Genomic DNA, 24,860 nt, shown 5'->3' with positions numbered 1-24,860 from the left:
CAATCATGAACCCAAATCAATTTGGGTCAAACCCAATTTGATTTGGCTCATTAAATCAGCCCAATTGCAATCCAATTGCATTCAATTCCACTTAATTCTTCTTTCATTAACTCACTAACACTTAGTGGGTTAATTCAATCACCAATCATATTGATGATTGGCTTCTATTGTGATTCCAAATCATAATTATGATAGTCTGACTAATTAAATCCTCTATGTGTATGACCTCGTAGGTTCTACTCTGACTGGTAGTGAGATATATTGAGATCTCTATCTCAATATCATTCAGTGGACTGAAACAATTTCAGTTCTATTCTCAAGGTTCATTGATCACCAAGTAAATGCCTTCGAGTCTTACAATCCACTAGTGACACCTAGCAGTATATGGTGGCAACCAAGCAGAATAGAATATCTGAACCTCTAGGTGCAATTAGCGTATGATACAGTCCCTCTATCATGGATCCTGACATGACGGAGGTTATGGATAACTCGTCAAACCCCATCGTCTGTCATATGTCTAATTTATTCGACTTTCAATTCGAGATATGGAAAACTCTTTTTCCAAAATATCTGGTCAGAAATTTATCGAACTCAGTCTCATAAATCATATAGGATCACTCCTAATCTATCAAGGTCGATAGATGCCTTCTAGATGCAACCTTATTCCAAAATGAACCTATTGCAGCCAATCCACACTACAAGGATCCGAATGGCTAGGGTCCAAGTTCACATGCTCGTCAAACTACAGCAACCTCATAGTGAATAGCTGAGGCATCGCAGGTCAAAGGACCAGTCATACAACTGCAGTATAAGTAGTCATTGACGAGTGGATAGACATCCATGTGACTACTTTCTTTGGTCACGCTCAGTATCTTGTTCTCTAACAAGTACTTGCATAATCACTCCAGTGTCTCTACACTGTGGACTCAAGACTCATCCATCTAACTAAGTGATCTATGCACTAATCTTATCGGATCGATCACCGTCCCTCGTGATGGATCAATCGATTAGAAGCATTTAGAAATTAATACCTAATAGTACATGCCTCAAATTCTCAACTCCTTGAGAATATGTGTCATCATCTATTAATTTCTTGGACGATTCATGGACACATACAAATATAAATGAAAAATAAATTGCCCAATCTTATTTATTGATAAGAGTCAAATTACAAATTTGTGCCCTAGATTATAAATATACGTCAGCCACATTGGCTTCTAGGGCATACTTCTAACAGGTACTCCGGCGTGCGGGTGGCAGATCTTGCCCTCTTCTCTGACGCCTCAGTGGCTCCCTCGACTCCTCTGGCGTGGTCACCCTCGGGCCAGATTTGGACCACAACAGGTGTGTCTCCCGTGGCGATGAAGATGTCGACTTTTGATTCCCATCTGTGCATGCCCTCCCTTGTGTCATCGACGATGGTCCTTCAAGCTGACCACGATCGATCCTCTCCGATGTCTAAGCCGAGGGCATCTGGCCCTCCAACTCCTCCTCCAGAACTCAAGGAGGATGGGAATTTGCAGGATGAGGCGATGATTTCTGGTCCTCGATGATGCTCTTCTCCCTTCAGCCCGATGCTATCACGTCGGTGCCCGACCAAAGTCAACCCTCCTTGTCTATGGAGTTGAGGGCACTTGTTGCTTCCTTAGAGGTGAAGGAGGTTCGCAGCCCAGCATTGTCTTGTTATTCTACCTCGGGCCAGGACTCATCATCCCGTGTGGTCCCTCTGTCGGTCCAATTGGAAAACTTTCGAGTTGGAAGGGCCTGATGCACCCCAAGTAGATCTACTGGTGGGTGGTGCCATTATTGGTACATCGGGTGAAAAGGGAGAAAATAGCAGTGATCCCTAGTGGAGGCCCAGTGTGGATGAATCCTCCTATGAAACTGTGGTCCACTGGGTCAGAGAGATTTTGGGCGGAGAGACAGTCAGTGCAGAGGATGGTAGCAGCTCAGCCCACTTTGAACGGGCCCGTGTTGTCATGGCCGGGATGAGGGATGAAGCTAGGAGGTCGCCTCCCACCACTAAGCAATGAAGATTTTGTTGTAGAATTGCTAGGGGGTTGGAAAGCCCTCCTTCTTCACTACTTTCAGGAGACTTGTGCAGTTGCTTGCCCCTGAGTTGTGCATTTTGTTAGAGACGCGTCTATCTGCAAGAGCCTAACTCGGGTTTGGCACCACTTCCCAGCATCTCGGGCCTTCTATGGCATTGAATCCCAAGGTCTTGCGGGGGGTGTTGTTGTAGCTTGTGTGAGGCCCAATAGTCCCACATCGGAAAGACTCGTTTCAGAGCCTGGGCATATGAGGCGGGTGTCTCCTAATCCTGCAGACGCGTTTTGGGTGGAAAACAAAATCGGAGAGGGGTGAAGGACGCTTGCGTGAAGCCCCAGAACCGGACAATATCTGGCAGGGGAGCCCCGTGTTCCCCCTCATGTGGCCCCCACGTGGGCACTAGGTGCCTCACGTGCCTCGCAGAGGCGGGGGCGTGACATTTGGTATCAGAGCCGAGGACGACTCTTGTCCGATGGTGGGAAGGGTGTGAGGCCCAATAGTCCCACATCGGAAAGACTCGTTCCAGAGCCTGTGCATATGAGGCGGGTATCTCCTAATCCTGCAGACGCGTTTTGGGTGGAAAACAAAATCGGAGAGGGGTGAAGGACGCTTGCGTGAAGCCCCAGAACCGGACAATATCTGGCAGGGGAGCCCCGTGTTCCCCCTCATGTGGCCCCCACGTGGGCACTAGGTGCCTCACGTGCCTCGCAGAGGCGGGGGCGTGACATTTGGTATCAGAGCCGAAGACGACTCTTGTCCGATGGTGGGAAGGGTGTGAGGCCCAATAGTCCCACATCGGAAAGACTCGTTCCAGAGCCTGGGCATATGAGGCGGGTGTCTCCTAATCCTGCAGACGCGTTTTGGGTGGAAAACAAAATCGGAGAGGGGTGAAGGACGCTTGCGTGAAGCCCCAGAACCGGACAATATCTGGCAGGAGAGCCTCGTGTTCCCCCTCATGTGGCCCCCACGTGGGCACTAGGTGCCTCACGTGCCTCGCAGAGGCGGGGGCGTGACAGCTTGGAGGAGGGATGTTAAGGTGGATGTGTTCCACAATTGTACCCAACATGTTGCTATCACGATTTCTGAATTCATAGATAATCCTTGGCTCTTATTTGGAGTTTATGCAAGTACTGACTATAGACAGTGTCGTGTGCTCTAGAAGGAGGTCTCTAACCTAATTGAGCAAGGCATCCCCCCGATAGTGGCGGACAACTGCAACTACATTGATGGTCCTTAGAAGAAAAGGGGAGCTAGGCCCTAAACTGATAAGATTGAGTTCATGGAGTTTCGAGAGTTCATTGGAATGAATGGTCTAATTGATTTGGGCTTTTGCCATAGCTAGATGGATTCAACAGTTCCCCAACTACCAGGTTCACCACCTCCACGAATTACTTCTAACCATTGTCCACTGCTTATTAGTATGGAGACCAACCTTGATTCTCGGAGCTCCTTCCAGTTTGAGAAGTTTTGGCCCTCTTACCCCCAGTCTTGGGATATTATTCGTGGTGTGTGGAGGATCTCGGTGCGGGATGATGCTATATACAAGGGTGACATGCAGATTGGAGCTCTTCAAGAGTAGACTTTAGAGGTGGAATCGGTGGGAGGTTGGCAATGTATCCAGGAGGGTGGATGACATTGAAGCTACTATCGCCGCATTCCAGGCGAGGGAGGATCAGAATGGTGAGCTATTGTTGATCGAGTTGGCTGAGCTTCGAAAGGGTGCGTGTCCATGCACCACTCCTTACTTCAGCAGTAGGAGATTTTGTGGTAGTAAAAATCGAGAGTGCAATGGATCAAAAAGGGGGATAGAAACACTAGATTCTTCCACCAGTGCATGATCATCAGGAGGCAAAAAAACCAGATTTAATCTCTATGGGACAGTAACGGTTAGTGGATTGACGAGGATGAGGAGATTAGGCAGAAGATATTTCACTTCTTCAGAGCTAGATGGATGGCTACCTTCCTACCTCATGATGAGTTGGTTCCAGCTACCGAGAATGCCTCTCTGGTTAGGAAGGTATCGTTGGAGGAGGTGTGCGGAGCTTTTTGGTCTATGGTGAAGGATAAAGCTTCCAATCCTGATGGGTCCCCTCCCTTCTTCTTCAAAGGATTCTGAGGCATTATTCATCATTAGGAGGTTGCTGTCATTCAATACTTTTCAGTATTGGGAGGAAGGCAGAGGCTTGGAAGAGGACCTTCATCACTTTGGTCCTAAAAGGACGAAACACTTCTGAGCCTGGTCATAGATCGATCAGACTGTGCTCTACTCTTTATAAGGCTATTGCCAAGATCTTGGTCTGTAGGATGAAGCTGATCCTCTGCCATATGATCAGCCCGGAGCAGGGGGCATTTATTGAGGGGCACAACATCTAAGATAATGTTTTGATTATCTAGGCGTTTATGTTTGACTTGATGAGAATGCTGGTCCGCCGAAGTCTTATGGCTCTCAAGCTTGATATGGAGAGAGAGCGTATGACCGCATGAGTTGGAACTTTTTTCGACCCTCCTTAGAGGACTTTGGCTTCCATGGTGTATGGATTAGTTGGGTCGTTAGCTGTGTGTGCTCGCCTTCTTGCGCTATCCTGATTAACGGCACGCCGATGGATTTCTTTCATTCCACTATTGGTCTGAGCTAAGGGTATCCTCTCTCCTCCTACCTCTTTATATCTGTGCTGATGCCCTCTCTCGAGCGTTGCTGGTGGTGACCTTGGACCAGGCCTTGGCCCCCTATGTACCTGGCCTAGGGGCCCAGCCAATTTCACACTTGCTTTTTGTAGACGATTGCCTATTGTTAGGTCGAGCCTCTATTTAGAATGCCATGACTTTAGGAGGATCCTCAAGGATTACTATGCTGCTTCAGTTAAGAAGGTGAACCTCATAAAGTCAGCCATCGCATTCAGTCCAAAAACCAGACCCTAGTTGAAACTGCCAATCAAGGGATGCTTAGGGGTTGCAAAGTAGAATGAGCCCGGAACTACCTTGGTATGCCGCTAACTAGGTTTAGGCTCTAGAGGGCCGATTGTGCGATAGTCGTGTAGAGGGTGCAGGAGCGCCTGGAGGGGTGGCAATCCAGATCCCTATCGATGATAGGTAGAGTGACTTTGGTCAGATCCATCCTCAGTTTCATGTCTGTTTACCTCCTCTCTAACACCATACTGCTGAAGACCCTACTGGCACAACTTGAGTGGATGTTCAGAAGCTTCATGTGGGGATCTCACAATGGTTAGGGTGGGGTGCACTTGGTGGCTTGGAGTTCGGTCTACCAGCCCCTCTGTGATAGAGGTTTGGATATTCAGTGCTTGTTAGGAGAGAGACCATGATTGCTTGACATATTGCAAGATTCCTGTTTGAGCTAGAGAGCCTCTGAAGCTCGGTAATGAGGGCCAAGTATGGCTCGTAGACCCTCGATGCTAACAGATGGGCTAGTAGGAGTTGCTCGTTCATATGGAGAGAGGTTTGGGCCCATGCACTGGAGCTCTCCTCCTACATTAGATGGTTGATTGGTGATGGCCGGTGGATGTGATGGATGATGCCTAGCTCTATGACCTTCCCTTAAGGAGGTGGCCAACTATGGTTTGCACGGATGCGATGACTAGTCTGAGAGTCTGTGATCTGCTTCAACCTGAGGAGGGGAGGTGGAATATGGAGCCGATGGCCTATATCTTCGGTGATCAACTGGCTAAGAAGGTGTTCTCTATTGCGATTCCTTCCCATTGTAGCCCTGACATGAGAGTCTGGAGGTCCTCTTGTAGTTCCAAGGTGAAAGTGAAGGACCTCTATGACCTGTGTAGGGGAGACACGCCCCAGAGGTTGGATGGGGCGTGGATCTAAAGGCTTGGTGTTCACCCTGGGGTTAGCCTTTTCATTTGGAAGGTAGCTTGGGGATGCCTTCCCACTAGGGGGTATTGAGGGACCAAGGGATGACCATCCCTTCAGCCTACCCTTTTTGTGATGATGTGGTTGAGACTGTGGATCATGTTTTTTTTCGTTGTGAGAGCCCTTCATGTGTGCAGACTCACTGGCCAGCCCACGAACTTCCTCCATTCATCTACGCCAGCCTTGACCTTCCTCGAGTCTCTACAGGGCAGTATCAGCAGTGTGTGGTCTAGACAGTGGTTCATTAGGGCCTTTTATATCGCCTACCACATCTAGTTGACCAGGAATGCCCATATCTTTGAGGGCGTTAGACAATCGGCTAGGCTTGTGTTCAAGAGAGCCATGACTTAGGTGGCAAAGATTTTTCATCCTACCTTCGTTGGAGTGATGGCGACAGCTTGGGACACCTGGGACTCCTACTTTGCTCCTGCAGTGATCTGGTTACTTACCTTTATATGGGAGTCCCCATCTCCGAGTTTTCTCAAGTTCAACTTTGATGGTAGTTGTCCACAGAGGCAGTAGAGGAGGGGCCGACTTTGTGATCCGACATCCAAACTTGACGTTGCTGGCAGCAGGCGAATCTACGATCTTTGATATCTCGATTTCTGGTGTGTAATTAAAAGCAGCCTGGGCAGGCATTATTTATGCTAGGCGGATCCTGAGGGCAACGATATTGTAGTTGAGGGTGACTTGGCCATCGTGGTCAGTTGGATCTAGGGCTGGATGGAGCAGCGGTCTTACACCGGCTTTTGGTCAATATTTAGAGCAGCTTAAAGGTGTGCACTTCTTTTATAGTCCGGACAAATAATTTAGTAAATTGGATCGCTTTCTATGCGGCGGAGCACTCAAGAGAGAATCTAGGGACGACTTCGTCAGTTCTTCCTCTCACGTAACATTTTATTTTCTGTCTCATTCATATCATACTGGGTTTGTATGATCCGTCCGCCCGTCCTTAAAAAAAAAAAAAAAACTAGCGAGAGAGAGAGAGGGAATGCCTCTTCTCTGCCACCCACCTTAGCTCTTCAGATTCCGCTCCCCGTCTCGCCAACTTCACGTCTCGACCCCAGGGACCTTGGGTTCCGGCGATCTTCCTCGAGCCCGAGATCTTTCGATCGGAGGTGATCCGGTTTTCCTATACTTTATCGTAGTTTGTCTGAATCAAGATACTCTTTCGCACGATCTTTTTTTCTTTTCCTGCTTTCGTTCGCTTTTTGATTGATCTCTTCGATTTCTATGCCCCAAATTGGCAAATTTTTCTGGAATTCGTTGATTTTTTTGTTCCTATGTTCTTGATTATGATTTGATTTGTAGTTCTTTTGTCTTTGAGGCTGGGTAGGATTTGAAACGCCAAACTAGATTTCGCATTCGCGAATGCGTATCCATAGAATTGTGTGTTTTGGGTTGATCGTGTAACCTAGCCATAAATTCGGGACTTGGTTATCGTCTTCTTTTTTCCTTTTTTCCGCTTTCTTGGGATCACAATTTCTGTTGCTTGGGGGAGGGTTGGAAGTCGTTGATAGTGATAAGCAATGTGCTTTTGGTTTATGGCTTCTTGAGCTTATTCTCTGCTCTGCTCATATGTGGGCCTCTACCATCCACACAAACTTCAAAGGACTCCATATTGTTTCCACATACCACATGCCATATGCTTGCTAAATCAACAAGATGAAGCTAAAAATATATTTAACTACTACTTTAGATTTTTTTTAGAGGTCTTTGTCATTATTCCTTTCAGTAGATCATAAGTTGCACCAGCTTGCACATGCACATGATTGTTCTCTCCTCTTGATTTCATTATTCATTATCTATTGGTAATTCAATATTCATGTTTTATAGATATATCTCTATTTTTTGGCCTGATCTCATTTGTTCATTTATTTGATTGGATCTTCAGTTAAATGGGAAAGCTATGTTCCTACGACTATCAGTGGTAGCTAAATCTTATATAGGATGTAAACAAAGGGCTAAGATCATCCAAGAGAACATTGATGCTTCTGAGAAATTAAGATGGCCCTTTTGCAGTTACGTACCACAAAATTGTGTGAGGCTTAGATCCTGTAATAGTGACACTTAATTAGTAACTGGTAAATAGGAGTAATTATCATCAATTTTTCCTTATGTCTACCATTTGACAACATTGAAATAGTGGCATAGTTTGTGATTGTATACAGTCTACCTATTTGCTTTCTCATTGGAGTTGATTTCCTTATAATGTGAGTGTTTAATAAAAAAGTATCAATAATTTTATTTGGAAGTATCTAAATTTGACAGCTGGATTTTACTTGATTTGAGTCCGGATACGATTTTGCAACATTATTTGCTTGTTGCCTAAATATCTAGTTATTAGCATTTGGAATTAGTTACCGTCCATTTTTTCAGGAATTTTGGGGATTTTGAGTGTTCAAATCATATGCAGGCGTCACCTGACTGACTGGCAATTTGATGCAAAATACATGATTATCCTGTTATCCTTGCTATGAACTTGTCAATGAGTAATGGATTATTTGGCTCAAGTCATTTACCATATATGGAAGTTGATGTTCTCAGTATTAGGAGTGCTCTAAGTAGGTCAATGTGCAGATTTTAGATTGTCATAGCAAGTCTATCAACAGTCCTGTTACTTTTGGGATGGCTTTTTTTTTCTGATAAAGGAGTTATTCTGAGTGTGAATTGAGTTAGGTTGGTAAGTTGGATTTTGTTGCTCTTCTGATTCTTTTGCATCGGTTGGCTACCCTTGTGTGTTCTATAAAACAACTAAAAGGGTCATCTCACAGCTCCTTAAGGATTTAGATTCTATATGCATCATCTAGAAAGGACTTTCTAGTCCACTTTCAAAGGTCATTACTTTATTGGCAATTAATAGTTATTCTGACAAGAAATTATTTAAATTCCATCAAGAAAGGAGCTTTCCATTTTATTGGAGAAATCATTAGTTCAGTCTATTCCTTATCAGAGAAGATAAGCAAGTGGCTCCTTCATCATTTAGTGTTACTATGATTATCAAATAAGTTTTCTTTTAGCAAACTTTTGAACATATTTGGAGATGAAATCCAAAAGCACTAGCTAGTTTCTCAACTTACATAGTATTATTTCGATTTCCTTATTCGATTTTCTTTTCTATCTTATACTGTTTCTTGTGGGTAAATACTACTTCAATTATTTTGCGACTATTTCTTGTCAATATACAATGGTTTCTTGCTAGGGTTTTGCCCTACACATGCATGGATGACTGGCATCGTAAGATGCTTGTCCACTAAGTAGTAAAGTTGGCATGGTATATCAGAGTCTGGAGTCTGGACATTGAAATTTGAAGGAGGTTGGGTTCTCATGTTCGGTGAATATGCTTCCTGGGTAGGAGGCTTGTGACAAATGGGAGGGTTTTTTAGATTGACTAATTTCTTTTCTGAACTTTTGATAGGTATTTTCTGTTTCTTCCATTTTCATTTGTTCCTTTGGCTATGCAATTTTATGTAATTTTTCTTTTATTCTAGATAAAGCATGAATTATTCACATGAAATTGAAAGGGTGGGCACAGGTTGTGGGCCTTATATGAAGATTAAATAGATAAGAGGCTGGGATTAAGAAAGGAAAGGTCTTTTGTGATAACAAGGTGATTATAGCGATCTACATGACATTTAGGTGGTGCTGTACTATACTTGATGAGGTCAATTGCCAATTGGGCCAACAGAATCCTTAGCTACAGCTTTGAATGCTTTGGAGCTTTTGTGTGAGTGCTTAGTAAATATTGGCTATAGAAAGCTACAAATAGGTGGATCTCGGATGTATCATAAAATTTCATCTAACTTATCTTAATGTTCGGCTTATAGCATATATTTGATGGAGCACTATAAAGGTGAGGGTGCAACATATGTTTGTGCTCTTGTGATAGAGTGGTTTGCATGGATCATTGGGATATTTCATAAAATAGGTAATGAATTGCAGTAACATAATATAGGGTGAAATAAAAGTGGCCCTGAGAAATACCTGGAGTTTGTGGTAGAGTATTGTCCCTATGAGCATGTAACATTGTGGTATGTATGAGAATTTCCTAGCTGCAATCTACTTTAACAAGCATAGTCTTTAATTGTATTGCTCTTTAAGTAAGACTTGCTAAATAGAGCTGCACTATGGTTCCTATTTCTATCCCTGGACTAAGTTTTGACTTTCTAACACAATTTTTATCTCAAGGTATGATCGCAAAGACATTGTATATTACGTTGCTAGTTGCAAGGAAGAAACTCCCATCTCCAGTAGGCCCTATCAACCTGCTGGCTAAACTAAATCTCAGCTAATGTGGTGGAAGTATGATCAAGAAGCTCACAAGCCTGGTTGAATGACATGCCAAAAGTATCATCATTTTATCACAAGGCTTTTATAATTTCTCACTCAAACACTACCTAGTTGGTTGCCAAAACCATGAATCAACCTGCAAACTGACAATATCTGCATCATATCCAATCATATACATAGCAGGGCTTAAGGAGGATGATCAGAAAGATATACAGTGGGATCATACACCGAGTTTGTTGAGGAAAGCATCACAATGTATGTAACATTCTGAAGAAGTTATTGAATTCTAGAGTCAATGAAGTGTTCAATAAGAAGAGGATTATGATAATCTAAATGATGTTCGGTGAAGTGGTAGTAAAGCCTTTGTGCCGAGAATTCTTATGAAAGAATTGATTGTTCATGGTATGTGAAAAACTCCATTACCACCAAGTTGGAAGCTTTGGCTGGAACTGTTAACTTTTCAGATGAAATAAATCGACTCGGATCAAAACTGATGAAAACTTGCTTGGTTTTCAAGTTTTTGGTTGATTAGAATGCATATGGATGTTTGGTTGCAATGAATTTCAGGTGAAGTTGATCTGATTCAGCTATTTAGTTATATCAGCATTTCAAAGTTAAGCAAGTTCATGTAAACCTTTGCTTGAATTTTATGAAGTATGACAGCATAACTTGGAATCTGGTGTATAAATTTCTTAGCAAATAACAAATGGTTTTAAAATGGTATGTAATATCTCCTGTAATCTCTCTCTTTTAATAAGTTGTGTAAGTTTCTTCTCACTTTCATTCAAAAAAAGGTGTTTAATATATTTTATTGACCAATATAATTTTTTTAATCCTATCTGTTTTTTTAAATGATCTTTACTTTTTAAAGCTTTCAGATTTCTAAAGCTACACATAATGAACTTAAAGGTTCCAACAGTAGAGCATTCTCTAATGTAGCATATGATATCTATTGTTGACTTATTTTTTTTCTTTATTTTCTTATTTTTCTTTTTAAACCTTTTTCTTAGCTTAAGCTCCAAAACTCAAAATGGAATTTACTAAAACTGTACATATCAAACTTGAAACTCATTTGTGGCTCAGCTGAAACTGAAGCCCAATGTAAGATTCTGAACCTTGTGTCGTATTTTTATTTCTTAGGTTTCTACAAATCCTCTCAGGCTGCATCTGCATGGGAGGATTTCAAATAATAAAGAATGAATCATGGTTGATAAGGTTCAATGGTGTGTGTGATTAGCACCTCCATAATAGTCTTCACACTGCGAAACTGATCTCGAAGCACACAGCTGGAAGCAGAACTTTTGTAACTATTCTAATTAGCTTTTTTGGATAACATAACTTAAGCAGATATTGTACCTTTTGTTTCATTTTTCTAGCTGTAGATATGGTTTTGTCTCATTGCTGCCAACCAGTTGGTATTGCTTTCCATCTGCTGAAAAAATTATTTGGAACCTTCGAATTATGGATATAACCAAACTAAGCCATCAAACTATGTTGATGTAGTAATCATGAAACAGAATATTATAAAAAAAAAAATATCATCCTACACTTTTTTTAAAATTTTGATGACTTTTTCTTAATCATGTTTATCTTTTTTTGGTGAAATTTTTGGGATTTCTTTTCTTTTTTCCTAATTTTTTGAGCATTGGAATATAAAATAGGTAATGGCAACGTTTGAGTTATACCGGAGGTCCTCGATTGGCATGTGCTTGACAGAGACCCTAGATGAGATGGTCTCTAATGGGACTTTAAGCCCAGAGCTTGCTATCCAAGTACTGGTGCAGTTTGATAAGGTTAGATTTGTACATTTTAAGTCTATTATTTTCCCTGAAAAATTTGATTCCTGATTATGTAGTTTCTTTTCTCAAATTCTTCTAGTCAATGACGGAGGCCTTGGAAACCCAAGTGAAGAGCAAGGTTTCTATCAAGGTAAGGATCTGCAGTATTTGTCTTATATGGTGTATATGTTGCACTGCATTTGGGTTCCAGCCCCTTTGTTCTACAGTCGATGCTTGATCTGATACTGATTGAACAACTAATCTTTAAGTTTTGTTTTAAGAAAACAGAATGGCCTAATGACTCTGAGAGAACCTACAACAACATGAACCATAACAATATTGTAATCTGTTGATTTCTAATCTAATTGACAACAGCAATTTTCCTCATAAACATCATTTTTTAACTTACTTTATTCTGTTAGAGTTGTTTCCAGTATTTTTTTATGCTGATTAGAAAATTCTTATTTCTTATTGCTGTCACTTCCTTCCAAACATCGATTGGAACATAATTTTTAAGCTTCATTTGTGCATGAACAGATTCCATTGAAGATTAAACTTGCATGCATCACTTTGCGTATTTTTTAGTGAAGGAATAATTGCTGAACACTAAAAGGGCAGTAACCCTTTTTTCTTTTACTTTGTTAATTGTGAAATGGACACCATATTGAAGCTTTAGAATAAAGAAGATAAAAGGGTCGCATTAGTCATTAAGTAACCAAAAAAAAGCTCCCAAGGATGGTGGCATCAAAGTAAAGCTGCACAGAAGGAAAATCTCTTGCAAGGTTCATTGTAGCCTTCTATATTAGTAGATTGGCATCCTGTGTTCCACTTTTATTAGCATAGCATTAACCTTGTATTCTATTTGAATGATACATTTATCTAGCAGCAATACAATTTCTCTGTGATATGAAAAATATCACTGGTAATATGTGCCTTATGTTGTGGATCATGGATCTAGTTGAACATGAGGGACCTCGAAGATGTTGCTCAAACATTTTTTTAAGTACTAAAGCACATCTTTGTTATCAAATTTTTGACAAAATATGCTTTAGTTGATTCGAAACGTATTATAGGAAAAGTAAAGCCTCAGAATTAAAGAACCACAGCCATGGAACTTCTCTTTCCCCATCCATCTTCCCACTATTGCTCTCTCTAGAAAACCTATTGCAAGCATTCATCGCAATGTTCTCAAATCTCTATTTAGTAAAGAATCTACAGTAATTTATGAACCAATTGGGGCTCCAATCACTGAACCACATATTTTTGGTAAGCCAGTAATAAACTCATCGTAGTTCCTGTTAGTAACTTCATGTCTTGGCCTTTTCATGTCTGCAATGGTATTGAGAGCATGAAGAACAGAGATGATCGGACCACCACAACATTAGAACCAATATATTCTTTAGGATCAAATGTTTGAAAGATTTCAATTCAAATAATGAATGAGGATGAAACACCTTTGGAAAGATGCAATGTAAATGAGGAGTATAATTTTGTTGATAACTTCATCTCTCTACTCCTATCATCCGTCTTTCCAGATTGTGCCGCTTTCCCATTTGGCCATTCACTAACTAAGCCATCATCAATATGTTCTCTTGTTTGTGTTTTTCTTTTCTTCAATAATTTTAAAAATTGTAGACAGCAAATGGGCAGCTGGGAGCTGCCTTTATTCTTGGCACTTACCAGGTGCTTGGATGGGAGGCTAGAAGTCAAAGAAACCCCTGAAAATAAATTTAAAAAATAACAGTATATAAGGAGAAGTCTAGAAAAATATTATGATCCAAAGAATGAAATATAGCATAACAAAAAAGAAACAATATATCGAAGTATTCCCTTAGCATGATTCATAAAGCTATCTCATCTTCCATAGTCAAATACTGCGCGAAACAATTAAGGCAAATGCCTTGGTGGCTTCACCTAAGTGTGTGTTTAGGCAGCCAAAGCGACGGTCTCTTATAACATTGTTTTTCTTGTTTTATGTAGACTACTTTACCTAAGGTGAAAGCTGGCCCATGATATGGTGGTTCTCCACATCACATACATTGTCATATGTCATGTCTCACTTGAGTGAAGCACATGGGTGGATATCCATGTGGAAGTCACATTTGACCTTATGGACACATCTAGTCTCATCTGCACACTCTTGTACAGTGTTTTACCAGCCAAGTCTCTAGTTAGCCCATGAGAAAAAGATCCAAGTTGCAAATCCTTGTATCTCCTTTCTCATTCCAATTTCTCTTCTCTTTATTCTTCTTTGTTTTCCGTCATTATTTCCCTTTAAGGTTTGATCACCACCAAACAAGGTTCGCCGTATCGGTACCGGACCCCGTATTGGTGCCGCACTAGTATAGGCGTACCGAGTGTCGGTACGGTATGGTATGCGGTTCGTCAGGCATACCGACACTGGCATACCGGTACCCGTACCCATCAGTACCAGTATCCATACCCATCGTCCGGTACCGACCGGTACAGCATATCATGCCACCGAATCTTCTTGCTAATGCACCAGGCTGGAGACATGATGCAGAGCCCTCCTATGCTGTGGTATCTGCTGTTGACTATTGAGTGACCGTGATAGCAAACAAGGTATAATTATTGCGTAGGTATACTGTAAAGGAGTTACATTCCATTCTCATTTATGCAATATTTAAGGATGAGATGCAGTCAATTTGCTGGCTTGTATCACAAGATCTTGTAGTTGTTCTGGCACAACTGAGGGTGTAGAAATCTTGGCCTAGGCTAGAAGTAACGGGTTAGAATGCTAGACGTTGAACTTATGTAGGGCTAGTGTCCACTTGGAGCATGCAATTCTTGAAACTATTAGCATAATGAATTGGCGAGATTGGTTGAAATCTTGGAGAAGCAGGCAATCCATAAGAATGATGACTTAGAGTGAAATTTGCAGAAATGGATAATTAAATTAGAATAATTGAGCGATAGAGAGAGGATACTGAACATTGATATTGGGAAATTATAATACCACTGGAAGTGTGATGATGACACTCAAGTCTCCCAAGTCCAACATATTGTTGAGTTGTACTGTCTTTGACACTACTTGTACATTAGGTGGGAAGTTCTGCTTCATTGTAATTCATTCAGGATCACTATGAATATTTCCTGGCAGATTGAGGTACAACGCTGAAAGATAAATTGGTTTTATAAAATTGCTAGATTAGAATGGGAGTCGAAGTTCATTTCAAGTCATAATGCTAGGGTAATTTCTTCATAGGTGAATTTATGAAGTCGTTATTTGCTTTGCTGTTAAATACATGAGATCTTTCTACATTTTCTTTGTCAGTAAAATTAGAAGTCCTTACATGATGTGGAGTAGGATACATACATAAGGAGAACACTTGGAACCATATAAAGCCTTGAAAGGATGTGCCAAACTTGCTAGGGACAGCCACTTTTAGAGCAATGCCTTTGGAAAAGCTCAGTTTGTGAAAGCTTGTATAAAGAGTCTTTACAGGTAGAAGGTTCTGTTTCTCAAATCTAGTTCTTGGGTAGATATTACCGCCCTTCTCCCATTACTTTATGAGCTCCATGGAAGCTGATGAGTTAGATTGGTAGGTGTTGGCACATCTCACAGTTGTTCATATTACTCTAGTCCGCATTCTTAGCTTCAATGAAAGATGGGACGTTATCAATGGGATCAGCAGCCATGTCATTTACAGAAAGACTACAATGTGTAGTTTATACTTAGGCTTGATTATATATTGGACATAGTGATTTGAGATCTTCTCTTATATGAATAAATATAACTAAATTTGAATAGGCATTCTGATTGTTTTGTTTAGTTCTCCACTCGTCCGTGCAATTGATAACCAAGTACCAGGACTTCACTTAGATCTCTGGTCTATCTTCAGATGTTGTCATTGTCTATTTATGAACTGAGATGAGTGTATGTTATGTCAATTGCCATAGGCTGCAAATAATATGTATGCCAATCTGATTAGATGCATGTTTAACAGATTGTTGGGAATGGGGGTAGGATCTTGTACTTGTGCTCCATCTATATTGTTTAATAATGAGCACTGGTTTTATCAAAGAATTGTTCACAGTTTCAGCTCTGGTCATTCTAAAGGGGTTGTTTTTACTAGGACTGCTAAAAATGAAAGGAGTTTTGATCTTTTAATAATCGATAATAAGTGCAATCTTTCTGGTGCTATAAATTTTAAGTCTTTAAGGTAGAATGCGAGGCTTTTCATATGGCAATGCATTATGCTTAATCGGAAGAAATGCCTAGTTGCTTTCTTCACTGAAGTTGATGTATATTTCTCGTACTTGATGGTAGTTGCCAAATTTTACATTGTAGTTTGAACTTCAACACATTAGAGGCATTGTTTGATTTACATGGTTTGTTCTCTTTTTTGTCCATGGGGCTCTGCATTCTTGTTTGTCCAAAGGGGATTGGTCTAATGAGATGACAGTTCACTCTCAATTTCTGAAGTGTGAAGTTAGAGGACAACGCGGTTCAAGATCGCTACAGTAGATTGTCATAACTATGTGCTTCAATCCTGTGAGTGCTATGTACGTTTGAGTAAGACCACTTGTTGAGGAAGGGGAACATCTCTCACGAGATGCCTGTCGCCTTGGTCTATAATGTGCAAAATTATGCAATTATTGAACCTAAGTTTTTAGAAGTCACAGATAAATTGTTTCTTGAATGTGGGTTATTGGTCCCAGTGCAAGTCTGCATATATTTCTTGCATATTCCTGGTCTATAGCTGGCTGCCTGATTGACACAAATCCTGTCTTTATTGTAGTGCGAGATCTCTGTCAAGTTTAAGAATTCCCAAATATGTGACATAGGCCTGGCTCAGTTCATGCATATCGGGGCTGTACAGTTGCTGGATTCTATTGAAAAAAAAAAAGCAAAATAGGGCAATCCTGAATCTGGAATTATTGGGAATTTTACCACTTCTATTTTTTATCACCCCAAGCCTCCATGTATGTGCAATCTTTAAGAAAATCATACCCATTGGTTTGGAAATCTATTCTTGATTGTTTCTATTACTCTTCTCTTCATATCATCTTTCACATTGCCATCTTTTCATATTCCCTGGTTTTGATGCTTCTTGTGATATGATGTGCGACCCATCTCATTGTATGTCTAATATTTTTCTACAGGGACACCTGCACACCTACAGGTTTTGTGACAATGTCTGGACCTTCATCTTACAGCGTGCAACATTCAAGAATGACGAATGTCCTGAACAAGTCGGGAGAGTGAAGATTGTAGCTTGCGACTCCAAGTTGCTTACTCAATGAGTGCCCCTACATGTTATCTTTCACTCTTACTTTTGGATTTGCAAGTACCAATCCTGCAGCTGAACCAATATACTAGGGTATGTTTTTTACATGCTCTTGACATAGATATTCGCTGGAATTTAAGTAATTGCACTGTGAATGCATCTTTTGCATTATTACACATAGTGTTGGGGGGCCTATCTAGGCATCCATTGACTCCACTCGGTTGGAAATATCCATGGCAAATGGCAATGGTTAACCTAGTTGTACCTGTTGGACCTTAACCTAGTTCTCTTTTGGTGATCTAATGAATAACACAAATTAATTAAGATGAAATCTGAACTATTTTGCCCCTTTTTTTTGGTTATTTGGTTCTCTTCAGAAATAGTTTTCAGCATTTTGTTTTCTATTTAGTTTTGTTTGTTGGTTTATCAATAGGTCAAAACAACATACCATGGCAGAGTTTAATTGATGGACATAAATATGACCAGTCAATTGGTAAGGCTAGTTATGGAGTTCGTAGATGTCTGGTAGAACTGACCTAATTCTTGTCGGGCTTTAGATTGTGGTCCAAATGCCTGACCCAAACCTAAAGTAACGTTAATGGATCATAGGGCCTTGCATGAATAGGCATTGCTTAGGGTTTGGCCGGGCCAAGCCAAGCATGATCTAGTGTCTAGGTATGTTAGGCCTTGATCAGACCTTTCGCTGAGCCCTAAAAAGGCCAAAGATTCGGTCCTTTTCTTCCTTTATTCGCCATTTACAAAGTTCAATCTTTTCCCTAAGCCGACACTGGGGGGTGACAAGCATTGTGAATCTACACAAAACTAGAATCCAAATTGATTAGCATGCGGGATCCAAACATGATTTCTATCTGTTTTTTTAAGTCTACGCTTATATCTTGACCTTTTTTCCCCATGATTTCAAGTTAGAAAAAAATTCATGATGAATCTGTCTATTAGATAACTACAGATTTATAATGTATGTATATGTATATATTTTGCCTTGCCCCAGTATCTAAATAAGGGGCCGGCGTCTAACCTAAAAGGAACCAGTCTAGAGAAAGATTAGCTTGGTTGGCGCTACTCCCTGAACACGGAAGTTTATGGTCCAGCCCTTTTCTCCCACGCGGAGTCAGACGCGGTGCCTTGGAGAAAAGCACGGACGAGCTATATGTAGGGAAACACCAGAATTAAGTGCTTCATGTATTTTTTCTCAAAAAAAAAAAAATCTTAATGCATGAAATCTAGCCCAATAACGTTAACTTATTTATATACACAGGATTAAGGGCTGGAATTAAACCAATAATGTTTAATTGGATCCAAGGCTACAATAAAGTTTATGTACGGATCCAGACCCCTACCTGTTTAGAGTTTTCAGTTCTTCGAATCAAAGGGCTACGAAGTTGATCTGATCCTTAGCCGAGTCCTATTTTACCGCTCCAATACGAAGACTGAAAGTAACAGTAAAAAAAAAAATAAGAATATGGGTGTAACGAGTTAGAAACCAAATTCTGATTCCCTGATTCATATTATCCGGTTGGGTCACCGGGTCAGGCTTACGGGAACTTTCTTTTCCTCATTCTCAAGAAAAATAATGGGGATTGCAGGAGCCTGGTCTTTCGCATTGTTAGTTAAATGGACTATCCTCCAACTTTGGAGTGAAAGAAGATTGGATAATATCCGTTTGAGCATCTAGCTAATATTTGTATTCGTATCCATATTCGTAAAAAAAAAAGGATAGAGATATGGATAAACAACTATTTGATCTATATTCGAATATCCGATTCCATTTGTAATCTTATTTAATTTTATATGATACTCATGAACTTTTAAGATAAATAAATGGCCACATTAATATGCTATTAGTCTGATTTATTATTCATTTAGTAATATTTTTGATTTTGTGGTCATAAAAGTTAGTTATCTATATTTATATCCATATTTTTAGTATCCGATTTATGTATGTATCTATTTAAAACAAATATGGATATAAATTTTTGCGTTCGACTATCATTCGTATCCGTATCTATCTTCATCAAACAAAATAAATATGGATATGTTAATATTCGATCCGTATCTGATCCCATTTCAACCTTACTCCGACTCGTACTAGAAAAGATTAGCCTTCCACTTTGTGTGACCTTTAGCATTACTTGTGGACCACTGTAATGCAACTTAAAGGGTAAATCAGAGTTTAACAAACACACGGCTTTGTTTGCTTTGCACCAAATAGTTTTAAAAATCTTCGTAAAATTTTCTAATCAACCATGTGCTATAAACCAATCTGTACATTACAAACCCTGATAATTTGTTGGTTTATGATCGGAATCGAAATTGGAACGTGAAGAAAATTAAAATCGGAATCAGAATGGATTGAAATAAGAATCGGAATGGCCATATCCCTCTACGTTTGGTTCATAACTGAAATTGGAATGGAATTTGAATACTAAGAGAGAATATGAATTGAATTTTGGAAGATTAGAGCGTATTTTCATTCCTTCTTGGAATCAGAATAGAAATGAGACTCCTTCCAATCAAATGGTTGGCATGGGAATCACTAATTCCCATTTCTATTGCAAAATCCAACTCTCCTCCGACCAAACATACCCACGGTGGATTCTCTTTCCAGCTTCTCCATGATTGGAAGGGCATTCAATAATGGACGCATTTTGATCAAAAGCTCTTCATTCTAGTCAATTGTATCAAGTCCTAATCGGCGACAATATAGCCCGAGTCTCAGATCAGTCTCAAGAATGCAAGGGCACCGGCCACAAGAAAGATGAGAAAGAAAAGGGGGGTTTGTAATGTGGCACGAGTCCAATGCTTTTATACCGTTTTGGCTGAGAGCATGTAAAAGACCAAGCAAGGACGTCTTCGCTTCTCTGAGTGAAATGAGTTGGATTCTATCCCCAAGATGGCCAAGTCCTTGCAATCGATTTGTCTCTCTGAATAAGTTCTCTTTTCAGTTTCTTTTTTTTTCAAGAAAAAAAAAAGAGAAAATCTCTAGTTGCTTAAATCTACGAGTGGTAAATCCATGGTTCATTTGGATTTTACTACACGTATGATGGAATCCTTAAGAACGGAGCTGAAAGTGCCAGCTGCCTGCAACTATGATTTGGTAACCCTTCATATTGCCCGCAAACTTTCAGAGGTCAACATCCTACGACATGAATCATTAAAGCTGTGGACTAGCTGTCTTTGGATAAGTCCATTCCTTCCTTCGAGCCTAAGCTTCTAAGATCCAACTCCATTAACATTTTCAACTCTCAATCTACGTAAGCAAGCAAGATAAGGAACACCAATGGATCACAAGTTAGAAGTCCCTCTTCAATTGGAAAGTGAGGGCTCCATGGTTCCATTTCTTGGCAATGCAAGGCTCGAGTGCAAGAGACGTGGCCGAAGTCTCTTCATCAATCACTTGTAGCATATGGCAATATGATTTTTAGCAAACCATATTGCTCTATCAACCCTCCTATCCTTGTGGCGATGATAGCTTGGTTGGTTGAAAATGGTGGCGAAAGCAGCCACAAGTCTTCCAAGCTTTAGCTAGAGAAGGACAATGAGGACCCTCTTTGGAGCATGGCTTCTTTGATGGACACAACTAACCACTGTTCGAAAATGAGGCCGTGTGTTAAATGTGCACGAAGAGAAGACGTGCTCGTTTCCCTTTTGAAGGGAGGACCAATCTTTTTCAAGAAAAGCTTGATGGTGACTTTCCTTAAAATGAATCCACCAAGATAATTGGCAATACCTTTCTTATCCGTTCGTACATTGAAGTCATGAGGAATCCTTCTCTGATGTAAATTAGCAAGAGACTAACTAATATGCCTTTGGTCTTTGAAAGTTATAATCAGATTTAGATGCTTCATATGGCAAATTAAGGTCGGGAGGTTATCATTGATGAGTATAAAGAAGTTTGGAAGGATTTTTAACCATCAAATCAGTGTTGCAAAACTTTAATAAAACAAAACCAATGAGCTTGGCTTTATCTACGTATCACCCTCATGACAGCATATTCCACAGTTCTCTGTTGCACTCTCTGAGCTAAGCAGTGGTTGCTGCTTTTGTTGTGCACCTCAAAGATTTGTTTTATGATGATTGAATTTCCCTGGCGTAACTTCTAGTTCTTGACAGCATACTAACTGATAATCTCGTTCTTAGATTGTAGCTTTAGTGTGACCTTTTAGTTGTATTGAATCATGATGAACCTAATGTTGTTATTTATAGGACCGTTGATGTCGTTTAACTTAGAATTCCAGTTTTGTGATGGACAGATGTAGTGGTAACTTGTTTTGATGATTAGGTGACATGAAAAAATTTCGTTTCTTGGCTTTCCTGAGAGAAAAAGTCACTCAGCAGGTATGATGTATTGTCCATTGCTGTTAGATAAAGCAAAGTGATTGGTGCAAGACACCTGAGGAACTTTTTTGAGTGATTTTTCTAAATCAGCGTTGCATTACTCCTGTCATTATTCAGATGGGCAGCATTATAGCAGCAACGAACGCCATGGCATACCACATCATGATTTTGGGGAATTAATGGAGCTTCCCAGCCCATGTCTCTCTTGATGACATGCTAGGAAAATAGGTAATATTTTGATTTCTGTAGTACGAGGGCAAGATTATAAGCTAGAGTTAGGATCCACTCCAATTCATGGTCCAATTGAAGACTGTCGGGTGCTCGATTGAACTGGACCTTTGCAGCAAAAAGGGAGGATTCAATTACTACCAAAAAATATGGAGGATCCAGACTCGAAATGCAATAGAACCACAAAAGAAATCAACCCAACAATTGACTTCATAATTTTTAGCCTAAACGCAATCTCGGTCGGATCGGTTTTGTTCAGAACATGATGGGCTGGTCTAGATTTTATCTTAAGAAGATTCTAATTGCGAGTTTTTGTTGTAATGTAGATTGGGTTTAGGTAAGTCGGGAGACCTATGGTAAATCCTGTGAAAATTTCTCTTAATCGAGCACTGGCTCGATATTGTTCGACCCCTACCCGACCAAGTAGAAGATGAATTGGCAGACAAATTTATAGGATACCAAGTATTGGTTGCGCCACTCAACAAATGGGAGCAGGTATTTGAAAAGTAGTGCAGCCTTAGACCATATGCTATGTGAACAAAGTTTAAGCAAATCCACTAGAAGTTGCAAACCTACTTGTAGTTGTAATTGAATGAAGGCTACATATGCTAGCTAAATTTTTTTTTCTTTCTTTTGGGGACTCTAGCTGCCTTCCCAAATAAGCAGCTACGGCGCATGCACATTGAGATGGACATTCAAACTGTTTTCAGCCTTGCAAGAACTTCCCAAATTGCATTTGTTGAATGTCTTGTGGATCTAAAATTAGAGACAATTCAAGTGGCTTTTTCTCCAGATCCAAATGCAATTGCAAAAAAACCATCTTACCAGTGCATGGGAGTAATCATGGAGTCCCATCTTGATCATGTTATGCATCGATGTTGCAAGAGCTAGACAAACACTACTCCTGCAAAACAAAGCTGACATCCACATTCATGAGGAACACACTTTAAGCTCATTTTATGACAACCAAATGCTTTAAAAATTAGGTGCTAGTTAAGTGATATTGACCTCCATCTAACTTACAAATAGGCGTGGGGATCCATTACTAAGAAATAGCTGTTCCCGGATTGACTAAAGCACGGACCTAATTGTCAAATTGCCTATCAACTTTTCGAGACAAACATCAGACTCCCATAAGAAATTTCAGTCAAAAAAAATGATCGCAGCCAAGAAACACACACACTCTCTCTCCCTCTCTAATTGGGGATGCATAACGGTACAATATGTAAATGCGTACAGCCCGTGAAAGCTGTACCATTTTCTTAGCTCGATGCCAATGATTAAGCGGTGGACCTTCGTCGACGCGGAGGAGCAGAATATCCCAAACGCACATTGGAGACTGATATTTAAACCATCGAAATGCATAGTGTTTGGACTTTTCTGTAGCAGCATCTGCTTAGATGTTTAAAAATGCTACGAGGCCTGTTCTTGTTAAAATATAATCTATAGCAATAAATAAATAAAAAAACTCGGTAGATCTGGTATGCCATGTGGCATTAAAAGGATTAGTTATTTATATCATAACACTATCCTGAATCGTATCAGTCCCGTGAATTGCACTAATCCCCTCTCTTCACGTGACAAGGATAAATTTTAATTTTAAAACTAGCGTCGCTAGTATATGTTCTTTGTAGGATCGAGGATAGAAAGAGAGATTTAATTCATGCATGTAAAAATTATGTTTCCAAATATCTATCTAGATCCATTTTCATATCTGAATCTATTTGGATATGGATATAGATATGAATAGATAACTATCTGATCCATATTCAAATGTCCGGTTATATTTATAATTCTATTTAATTTTATATAGTAATTATGAAATTTTATAAAAAATAAATGATGGTACTAATTTGTTATTAGTTTGATTTATTTTTTATTTAGTTTTATCTTTAGTTGTATGGTTATAAATTTTAATTATCTGACTTATATCTGTATTTATATTTGTACTTTTAATATCTAATTTGTATCTATATTCGTTCAAAATAAATATAAATATGAATTTTTGCATCTCACTAATATTTATATCCGTATTCGTCAAAAGAAATATAAATATGAATATATTAGTATCCGATTTATATCTGATCCTACTATATGCAACTAAATAATGCTTTATAAAGACTGCATTAAGAATGGTTCAACGTTGTTTGGAGGACCACATATGTGGATCCAATAGATGTCCTTGGTCTTTTCTTTTGGTAGATCCAAAAAAACAAAAGAAATGGTCCACCGTTAGTTTGCAATATATGGCTGGTCGCCTGGTCGCTTAACGAGCTATACCGTAACTTAACCCGGCCTTGGATCAAAAATCTTGCCGGTCTGCTACCGAGTGAAGATTTAATCCTAGTTCTATTTTTGGAAAAATAAGGAAAAAAAAAGAAGTAGTTTGACTCGAAGAGGTTAGGTCTTATATTTTGAAGCTAAGCTTGTTGGGCTAATAGGATTGCAATTGTGTCCAATCAGGTCAAGTTTAATTCTATTAGAACCATCGATGATTTTACTAGGAATTTACTTATAGAGAAATATAATGGGTACTGTTAATATAGGTCCAAAGTCAAACTTCCCTTCAGTGCACGCACCAGGGATCAAAAAGAGAAAAGTTTCTATGATGGCAGCTGGGTTAATTTTCTGATCAATTATTTATTGTTGGGATCTAGAGAGGCCAATCCAATTCGATCGAAGATTCGAGCTCAGCTCTGAGACCCACAAACAACTCGTAGTAGTAGTTCCGAACCTTCCAGCTAGATCAAATCCAAACCTGATCAAATTACTAGTCATACTCTAATTTATCCGTTGAAATAACCACGTCCTAAAAGCTTAAGCTGATCATAGGATGAGATAGATTTATTTATATATTTTATATTTTCTTATACTTTCGGTGAACCCAACATGCGAAATTTTAATAATGAGGTTAAAGAGTGTGGAGATAAGGTTCGAACTCAGAATCTCTGCTCTGATACCATATTGAAATTACTATTATTTCTAAAAACTTAAGTTGATAGAATGAGGTAGATTTATTTATATATTTTAA

At 39.8% G+C, this 24,860-nt stretch overlaps 1 protein-coding gene across 2 annotated transcripts; it reads left to right on the top strand.

The window, feature by feature from the left end:
• Positions 1-6,728: 6,728 nt before the first annotated feature.
• Positions 6,729-17,461, top strand: LOC103712745 (transcription initiation factor IIA subunit 2). 2 transcript variants are annotated; one of them, XM_026806802.3, is made up of 5 exons: positions 6,729-7,043; positions 10,114-10,782; positions 11,877-12,008; positions 12,094-12,144; positions 17,121-17,461. In XM_026806802.3, exons 2-5 carry the CDS (start codon positions 10,759-10,761, stop codon positions 17,259-17,261), a joined length of 348 nt encoding a protein of 115 aa, XP_026662603.1. In that variant the 5' UTR covers positions 6,729-7,043; positions 10,114-10,758; the 3' UTR covers positions 17,262-17,461. The 2 variants fall into 2 exon arrangements, with proteins under 2 accessions (XP_026662603.1, XP_008797583.1); XM_008799361.5 differs by lacking the exon at positions 10,114-10,782 and having other exon boundaries at positions 6,785-7,043.
• Positions 17,462-24,860: the final 7,399 nt, after the last annotated feature.

Source organism: Phoenix dactylifera, chromosome 2 (assembly GCF_051530095.1).
Source record: "Phoenix dactylifera cultivar Ajwa chromosome 2, Ajwa_hap1_PhDact_Kaust_v1.1, whole genome shotgun sequence".
NCBI classification, from domain to species: domain Eukaryota; kingdom Viridiplantae; phylum Streptophyta; class Magnoliopsida; order Arecales; family Arecaceae; genus Phoenix; species Phoenix dactylifera.
This window is presented reverse-complemented; position numbering and strand designations above follow the sequence as displayed.